Here is a 9,781-nt window from a genome sequence, read left to right as displayed (position 1 = left end):
TACCTCTCACAAAGTCTTTTTGGTTAAGCTAATGAAATAATTACTCGATAAATAAATCAACAAAGAAGACATATTATCCATAAAACAGAGGATTCAACAAAGGAGAGAGGATACAGTCTAAAGATTAATGGAAGTCCCTCTGTAGACAACAGAATACCAGGGAGAGAAAAATTGGCACACGTTGGATCAGAAGAACCAAAGCTCTAGAAATAATCTCAGAAAGGGGAACAATGGATTTGTTATATTCCCTGATGTGAATGACTACACCAAATGGTGATTTTCCCAGTTCTGTTGAAAATTTGGGAAGGAATTAGTGATAGGAAGCAGAAATTAAGAAAAAAAGGGAGAGAGAAGGTATAATCATTAACTTAACTAACTTCTAGAAAAATTAAATTATGTAAAAGAAAAATGACATTATCATTGTATAATGTGTGGCTCAGCATGGAAATCACTGACATGGCAATAATATGCAACAAAGCAAACACTGAATATCGAGAAGACAGAGGAAGCATGTGCAGATTGGAATGAGCACTGTGGCAGATTGTATTCTTCCAAGATGGCCCTATCAGTGCTTCCCATCCAAATGCTCTGCTATTATGTGATCTTGCCAAACTTCCATCCAGAGATGGAGTCTAATCCCCGCTCTGGCCTTATGACCCAGTTGTTACCAACAGAATGCAGTCAAAGGGATGCTAGATGATTCCAGAAACTAGGTCAGAAAAGGACATATAACTTACATCTGGTTTTCTTGGCAGTCCTGCTTTTAGAGCCTTCACCTGCTGTGTAAGAAGTCCACTGACTCTGAGACTGCACTGCTGGAGAGATCATGTAGAGAGATAGAGACCACGAAGAGGCCCCCAAGCCTTAGCTGCAGCAGCCTCTAGCCATGTATACCATTGCAGCAAAAATCAGATATGTGAATGTGTAAGATGACTCCTTCAAGATGACTCCAGCCTCAGGTGCCATCTGACTACAGCCACATGAAGGACCCTGGGACAGCTGGATGAGCCCACCTGAGCCTCACAGAACCAAAGAGCTGTGAGGAGTGATTACAACTGATGGGAGTTTTAAGATTGTATGTTTGGGGGTAGATTTTTATAAAGAAATAGGTGAGCCAAACAAGTGCTAAATCCTTATTTTTCATAGTTGGAAGTCAAAGAAGAGAGTATAAACAGAAGTATAAACATCTGGTTTAGAAACATGGTTGTAAATATAAGAACAACCCAAAGAGATAAAAGTAGTTGCTTTTAGAGAATAAAATATAAAGTGTAAGCCCTCTTGCGGCCATCGCTGAAGCAGCACCGGCCAAAATGAAGTTTAATCCCTTTGTGACTTCTGACCGGAGCAAGAACCAAAAACAGCATTTCAAAGCACCTTCCCACGTCCACAGGAAGACTGTGTCTTCCCCTCTCTCCAAAGAGCTGAGACAGAAGTACAACGTTCGATCCATGCCCATCCGAAAGGATGATGAAGTGCAGGTTGTGCGAGGACATTACAAAGGTCAGCAGATTGGCAAAGTCGTCCAGGTTCACAGGAAGAAGTACATCATCCACATCGAACGAGTGCAGCTAGAGAAGGCAAACAGCACAACCGTCCATGTGGGCATTCACCCTAGCAAGGTGGTTATCACCAGACTAAAACTGGGCAAAGACCGCAAAAAGATCCTTGAACGTAAAGCCAAATCTCACCAAGTAGGAAAGGAAAAGGGCAAATATAAGGAAGAAACAATTGAGAAGATGCCAGGAGTAAAATAATCTTATCTGTGACTTGAAATAAAAACTGTTAAAAATGAAAAAATATATAAAGGGTAAGAACAGGCGAGACAGGGGACCACTGTTAGTTGTCTTATGACATTTCACTTAAAAAAAAAAAAAGACTTATTTATTTATTTATTTATTTATTTATTTATTTATTTATTTATTTATTGGAGAGAGAGAGAGAGAGAGAGAGAGAGGGAGAGAGAGAGAGAGCATGAGCAGGGGGGAGGGGCAGAGGCAGAGGTAGAAGCAGGCTCCCCACTCAGCTGAGCAGGGAGCCCAATGTGGGGCTCAATCCCTGATCCCCGATTCCCAGACTCTGGGATCATGATCTGAGCAGAAGGCAGATGCTTAACCAACTGAGCTGCCCATGCCCCCCATGATATTTCACTTTTAAAGCTAAATGTGTGTAACTGTTTGACAAAAATAAAAATTAAATTAAAAATCAGCAAGAAAAAGGGGGATATCTGCCCTGCCCAGCAAGCATACCATGAGTACAAGATTTGCTTGAGGACGTGAGACGTGAGCATGAACACGCTTTGAAAACTCCCAACACTATTCATGTGCTTCATTTTACCTAGTATTCTTTTCTAATTTCCCATTCTGCCTTCAAGCTTATTATTCAACAAAAGTTTGAAAAGAATTCAGTTTAAATGTATGATGAAAATATGGGTTCTAGTACCAGTTTTGTACAAGCTCTTAACCAACTTAAGCCTCAGTTTCCTTCTTAATAAGGGTGTGGGCGGGCATGGATATGACATTGAAGACATGAAGTCACTTCCAAAATGTTACAAAATGTAGGATCTCTTGAACTCTACTCTAAAGCTCATCATTACTAGTTTCTAAGATGATCGGTTTTAAACGGTCTAGGACAGGAGTTGTCACTTCTTGTTCTCAGAAGCCATTTATACTTTTTAAATCAGTGAGCGCCCCAAATAGTTTTTTTTAATGTGAATGACATATTTTGATATTCACTTTATTAGAAATTAAAGACAAAAAATTAAAATAAACTTATTTGAAAATAACAATAAACCTATTACATGTTAACATATTTTCTTATGAAAAATCAGTTTTCCTAAATAAAACAAGGAGCAGAGTGGCATTGGCTTACATTTTTGCAAATTACTTTAATGCCTGGCTTAATGGATGGGAGTTATAACATCATATCTGCCTTTGCATTCAATCACTGCAGTATCACTCATTAGGTAACCTCTGGAAAACTCCACTGTACACTTGCCTACAGAATGAGAGTGAAAAGGGCAATTAATATTTTGATATTATTATAAAAATAGTTTAACCTCATACATCCCATGGAAAGGCTTTGAGGACCTCTGGTGTAAGACATTAAAATGCACTGACTTTGAAGAACTTCAAAGATGTAACCTCTAAAGAGTCAATCAATCTTTAGAAAGTTAGCAGATAACAAATAGATTAGAGATGAGCCATTTTTCATTGTTTAAAAAACATGGTTATGAACAGGGTGTATGAAGGGACTCAGAGAAGCGGCATAATGCAATGGATAAGAGCGCTGCCTCTGGAATTAGACTGCACGGTTCAGACCCTGGCTCTGCTCTTTATCAGCTGTGACAACTTGGGCAAGTTACTGAGTCTCTCTGTGCCTCCCGGGTTATTATCCAGTTAAGTAAGTCAATATCTCTAGACACTTAGAATATTGCCTGGCACATTAATTAGTACTACCATATGTTCATGAAATAATAGAAGCTGCTTCCAGGGGAGAAAGGTGAAACTCAGTTCATCATGTGAACGCTGATCATAAGGCAGGGTGTCTGTGTCTGTCCAGGCTTCACCACTCATGGGTCACATGACCATGGGCAACTATTCTACCACCTGACCCCTAGTTTCACTGAGCATGCATCCTCTGCAAGACTGTTGTGGGTCTCAACTGATAAGATATTTGTGAAAACATTTGGAAAAAGTTCAGTGTTGAGCTGCTCTGCGTTGGTGAAGGGTTATTCTGATTCACACTCTCACCTGTGGGATGATCGGCCTTCAGGAACTGTTACAATTTTTGATAACCGTCTGTCCTTCTGGCTTTCCTTTGCCTTTGGGTATCAGCAATGCAACTACTGAAACATTCCTCTCTCTGCCTCTTGGCATTTTGATTTCTGTTTTCTGTAGTGTTCCTTTCCAAAGTAACCTCATTAGGTGGTTTTGGGATATATGATTTAGTTTTCACATCATGTAACATTTGCTGAGTTTATCAATCCCCCGGGGCCTCCACAGGACAGTAGGGAGGAGAGAGACAAACACTCTTAGAAATATTATTACTGTAATTATCCACTGTGAAAGAGATGGTTTTGTTTTCGATTCAAAGCATTGCCGGGAGGAGGGAAGAAGGAGAGCCTCGCCAGGAAAGCTGTGTGGCCAGTGAGCACTTGGGCTCAGACGGCAGGCTGACTAGAAGGATGAGAAGCCACACAAAGTCTGGCCCCGTTCCATCAAGCTTAGATCTGAGGGAGATGAAGTAGGTCCAGCAACTCAATCTCCTAGAGCCAACATCAGCCTCTCAAGCAGGCCTAGTGATTGATCAGTCCCCTTGAGCTGCAGCTAGGAGTTTGGATTCTTAATTTAATAATTCTGTAGCCTATAAAATACAGTCAAAAACCGTTCACAGAACAAGGTCTTGACAGTCTCCCTTTGTCCCGCCCCTGTCATGGAGCTGTGACAGTTTTCGGAATCTGCTGTGCTGCTCCTCTGCATTTTTGCCTTTGCACGGGCTGGTGCCTATGTGATACCTCTGTTTTGAGGCTTGGTACACTTATTTTTCCCTCAAGATTCAGGTCAGTCGCTAACTCCTCTGGGACTCCCTAAGAAAGCTTAGGCGGTTCGTTTTGGTCTACTTCCATCTAGCTCTAACTTACAGCATCTAGACTTACTTAAAGCCTCTAGGGCATTTACTCATGCATATTGGCTTGACACATCTATTTCTACACTGGATGTTGAGTTTTTTTGTAGGTAAGAGGTCTTGCCTGGGTACACACATTTCTGTAGCCTTAGGATCTTTCACAGTTCTTACTGGAATATCAGTAAATGTCTGTGGAATGTATACATGAGTAATGCCAGGATTGCAACACATTTGGAGTTCTACCGTGGGGCAAAAATGCTGACCACCTGTGGGAAGCTTCCTTCCTTGGATCCTGGACATCATGCTCTTGAGGCTGATAGTGAGAAGACAGACAGAGTGAGTGGTGTCAATGAGGGGACTGTGTAGATGAGGGTAAAATTCAGCTTCTTGAAAGACTGGTTGTATGTGGATGAGGGCAGGAGCTAGTGGGATGGGAGCATGGTGAGCCAGAGAACACTGCAGTTCAAGGCTCTATCCCTCCAGCACTGCTCAGGTGATAGAAACAGGTAGATTTCAGTCTGAATTCAAGAGGTAGGATGGTGCAGAGGTTGGAATTTGGGCTTTGGGCATTGTGCAGACCTGGCTGGGTTCACATCTTGTTCCCACCACTAAATGGAAGCTTGATTTTGAATGAGTAATAGAATACCAATCTCTATTTTCTTGTTTAGTTCTGTCTGAAAACAGGACTACATATTCTTAAAGCACTGAGTAGTTTTATAAATTAAAGGTGATTAATTTTGTAGAATTGGGTTTCAAATTTCAGCTCAGGCCCTTACTGAAGTTGTAGGGTAGCCTCCGGGTTTTTTTTCTCTTAAAATGGGCATAAAGATAGTACTTGGAGTGTTGTAAGCATTAAATGAGAGAATACATGTAAAATGCTTTCATAATACCTGGCATAAGCGTTTAGTAAATGTAAGCCAATATTTTTATTAGGTAATATATGGAGTATCCAGAACATAACAAGCACTCCTCACATGTTAGCCTCCTTCTCTTTCAGTAAGGTGGAGAGGGACAATTACACTGGCTTGGTCCTATTCCAGTGGTCATTTATTTTTATAACGGTCAGATGAAAAAGTTGTATGAAAACGTGAGCTCCTTCCTTCCTCCCTCCCTTCCTTCCTTCCTTCCTTCCTTCCTTCCTTCCTTCCTTCCTTCCTTCCTTCCTTCCTTCCTTCCTCCCTCCCTCCCTCCCTCCCTTCCTTCCTTCCTTCCTTCCTTCCTTCCTTCCTTCCTTCCTTCTTTCCTTCCTTCCTGATTAGAGCATTTGAAACAACATCTGTTGGGCTTCACACAATGCAGGTAACAGGTGCCTGTAGTGTTAAATTTCCTGTGCAGTCTGGGGATAAAGAAGCAAAGGTTAATGGCCATTTCCTTTATGTTCAGTGACCATGCATTTCTTCCCCAAAAACACATGAAAGCATTGCACTGAAGAGGGTCAGCTTCAGAAACTCTCATTCCCGCTAACCTGTGACTCAGGATAAATCACAAACTCACCTCCACACTGCTGTCTGGGAGGACACACATGGGAGCCAACAAAATACATTTTGACCAAAAATAGAATTATAAGTATTTCATCTATACTGAAGAAGTACGAGGCAGGAATGGTAGGGCCCTGGAGGAGAAAGGGAAGGAGAGGAGACAGTATTACCAGCCTGGCTGGAGTTTCCACCCCATTTCCAAAGGGCGCTGAAATGCAGGCTCCCGAGCCATGGCTGGGAGAGCCTCCTGTGATGTTTGGGGCTCAGGTGGATTCTCGGCCTTATCTAAATCTAAAAGAACTCTTTTCTCCTCCAGCCTGTGGGAAGCCAGAAAAGACCTCTCCTCTACAGGGAAGGTGGGTGGCCTGGTTCAGGGGATTAGCAGGTGCAGTACAGCAGCATCAGCTTCCGTGGTGTTGATCCAGGCAAGATAGTAAGGAATATCTCAGGGCTGCCTATCAGTTGCTCAGTGGCTTATGAGAACAGAGTGTGGGTAGCACTGTGTTCTTTTGGACAAAATTTTTTATAAGCCTCCAGAAAAGCCTACCTTCAGTTCTTGACTATGCTATAGTTTCATATGTGTTTACTCCTAATTCCTGAAAACATTGACAAGGGAGATTTGCCCAGATGTAAACTATTACAGCTATAGTAAGATCTATATTCAGAAACAATTTATATTTTAATTTTATCTATTTATCTTTTTTGCATGTGTGCATGCAAGTAGGGGGTGGACAAAGGGAGAGAGAGAATCTTAAGCAGGCTCTATACCCATTGCGGAGCCCCACATGGGGCTTGATCTCACCACCCTGAGGTCATGACCTGAGCTGATATCAAGAGTCAGACACTTAACTGACTGAGTCACACAGGTGCCACAAAAATAATTTATATTTTAGATAGGTATCTTAGTCCATTCAAACTGCTCTATAGCAAAAATACCACAGCCTGGGGAGCTTAAATAACAAATCTTTATTTCTCACAGTTCTGGAGGCTGGCAAGTCCAAGATCAAGGCTCCAGCAGATTTGAACTTTGCCCTTAAAAGGATTTCAGCCTTTGGGGGACCTGGGTGGCTCAGTCAGTTAAGTGTCTGCCTTCAGCTCAGCTCATGATCCCAGGGGTCCTGGGATTGAGCCCCATATCAGGCTCTCTGCTCAGTGAGGAGCCTGCTTCTCCCTCTCCCTTACCACTCCCCATTTGTGCTCTCTCTCTCTCTGTCAAATAAATAAATAAAATCTTTAAAAAAAAGCATTTCAGCCCTTTAAAGGGCACTAATCCCATTCCTGAGGCCTCCACCCTCATGACAATATCACCTCCCAAAACTCCCACCTCCTAATACCGTCCCATGAGGGGTTGGGATTTCAACATGAATAGGGGGCTGGGTACAAACATTCGGTTCATAATGGATAGCTTTATCCAAATTATCAGAAATGGGGCAATTATAAATGTTAGGATAGTTTCTGATGCTGATAAACAAGATTAGTGGCACTGGCCTTTACTCAGATGGAAATAGTTGTGTGGTTTTTCTGACTCAACCAGTCTGCCTGCCACCCAAGCCATGGATGTTGTTATCTGTTGATTGTACTGATCATAGCAGGTATAGACCTCTGTGTTGGGGCAGAGTCATAGGTCTTTGTGCAGATAAATCTGCACTTCTGCTAAAAGGGTATGCGCTCATACTTCAGGGGTTAAATACTTATAACTAGAGGAAACAGAATAGCATACCATGTTGTCTCATCCAATGAGCAGGAGCTCTTCAGTGAGACCTGTCTTATGTGCAGAGTGACTTTAAGATTTCAGAATAAGTCTCCTTACCTAAGATCTTTTTGAAATCATGGATTTTAAGATGTAGAATTTACTTTAACAATTTTATGTTTGACATGGGTTTTAGAATCAGTTCTAACACTGTACTTGTGTGCAGTTTTTCACCTCTCTACATTTAATTTTCTCAATGTGGAAGTTGGGTGGAATCAGGATTGTACTGGATAATTAATCAATTTCCTTTCTGCTCTAAAACTTTTTGAAAAAGATTCTTTGGTTATAAACAGATTCATACCAAAGAGAATTTATCCCTAAATAATTCATAAACACCAATAAATAGTGATCCACTCATTGGATCCCAGTATATGTTCCAAAACTATTTTTTTATGTCGGAGAAGAGAGAATGTTTTGTCAGATGTTTCTGAATCAGAGTCACAGCCGCAATAGGAAATAGCTGGTACACTCAAATTGACACATTTAAGAGAATTTAAGGGAAAAAAACTATTTATGTAGGTATCAATGGGATTAACTACACTAATAAATTATAGCAAATACCCCAAATAAACAACAGTAAGAACTATCCCTTCCTCTAGGCCTGAAGAGGTAAAGAGAACAGAGTGGTTACCAGGACCCAGAGAGAGAGACATAGAACATTAGGATAAGAAAGATGCCATGATCTTAAGTAGGAAGGATACAGTTCTTGCCAACCTGTGGCACTACAGGAAGGGAGCCAGGGAATAACTCACTCTCTTTCTTCCCTCTGATCTCCTGTCTGTGTCTCCTGTTGATCAAATCAAATCCAAAACCTGAGAAGAGGGGGCCCCTGGATTTATTAGTTAGAATGTATATATATTGGGGAGGGGAGAGAAGGAGGTAGAGAGGAAAAGAAAAAGAGGGGAAAAGGAGAGAGAAATGTATTTTAAAGAATTGTTCACTGCAATTGATTCACTGCAATCAATCTCTTGATTGTAGAGGCTGGCAAGTCCAAATCTACTGAGTAGCCTGGCAGGCCTAAGACCAGGGAAGAGTTGATATTTCAGTCTTGAGTCTGAAGGCAGTCTGAAGGCAGAGCTCCTTCCTTCCCAGAGGACTTCAGTCTTTGCTCATAGGCCTTCAACTGATTGCATGAGGCCCACCAACATTAGAGGATAATCTGCTTTACTCAAAGTCAGCCAAACTAAATGTTAATCACCTCTAAAGAAATCTTAAAAATAAAAAATAAAAATAAATTTAAAAATCTTCACAGCAACATCTAGACTGGCATGTGAACAAACAATGGGCCAATCCAAGTAGATACATACAATTAACCATCATAGAACCCATACCGGTCAGCCTCTCAATACAGAGGATTGAGAAAGGTGGAGAGAGGATCTGGGGGAGGGGAACACAAACAGAGAATATTTGGCAACCCAGGTATATAGAAATGCCTACCAGGCTTCCTGAGAGTAGGAGGTAGAAGCATTTTGTACATTGCTTGGTTCCTAGTGCCTAGCACAATACCTGGCACATACTGTAGTACATTCCCCAAGAGTGTTGGCTGAAATGACTTGAATGTTATAAAAGCAAGTTCCGAGAAACAAGTGTTTAGTGAGGTGGCCCTAGGGAGTAGCAATATCTCAAGAGCAATTTGCAAGAAAAAGGTAAATACCACCACAGTTTTCTATCATCTTTTGAGTATAGAACAAAGCACCACATCAAATCAATCAGATGTAATGATATCTTCTAAGGTTCAAGACCAGATGACATTTCCAAGCTTCACTCTATGCCTTGTTAATAGAATAAATTTAGTCATTGAACTGGATGATCACCTATGCTGGCAAAGACTTTAAATTGCTCCCTTTTTAACCATGCAATTATATAAAGGATTGGTTATATTGTTGGGCTATGATGGACGTCATTTATCAGGTAAATAATCTCAAAAACA

At 41.2% G+C, this 9,781-nt stretch overlaps 1 protein-coding gene across 1 annotated transcript; it reads left to right on the top strand.

Moving 5' to 3' along the window:
• The first annotated feature begins 1,310 nt into the window (after nucleotides 1-1,310).
• On the top strand, nucleotides 1,311-1,754 carry LOC113927842 (60S ribosomal protein L26-like). Its single transcript, XM_027604022.1, has one exon. The coding sequence runs from the start codon at nucleotides 1,311-1,313 to the stop codon at nucleotides 1,752-1,754; it is 444 nt and encodes a 147-aa protein (XP_027459823.1).
• Nucleotides 1,755-9,781: the final 8,027 nt, after the last annotated feature.

This window comes from Zalophus californianus, chromosome 7, assembly GCF_009762305.2.
Source record: "Zalophus californianus isolate mZalCal1 chromosome 7, mZalCal1.pri.v2, whole genome shotgun sequence".
NCBI lineage: Eukaryota > Metazoa > Chordata > Mammalia > Carnivora > Otariidae > Zalophus > Zalophus californianus.
The sequence above is the reverse complement of the archived record's forward strand: the minus strand, read 5'-3'. Positions and strand labels throughout refer to the sequence as shown.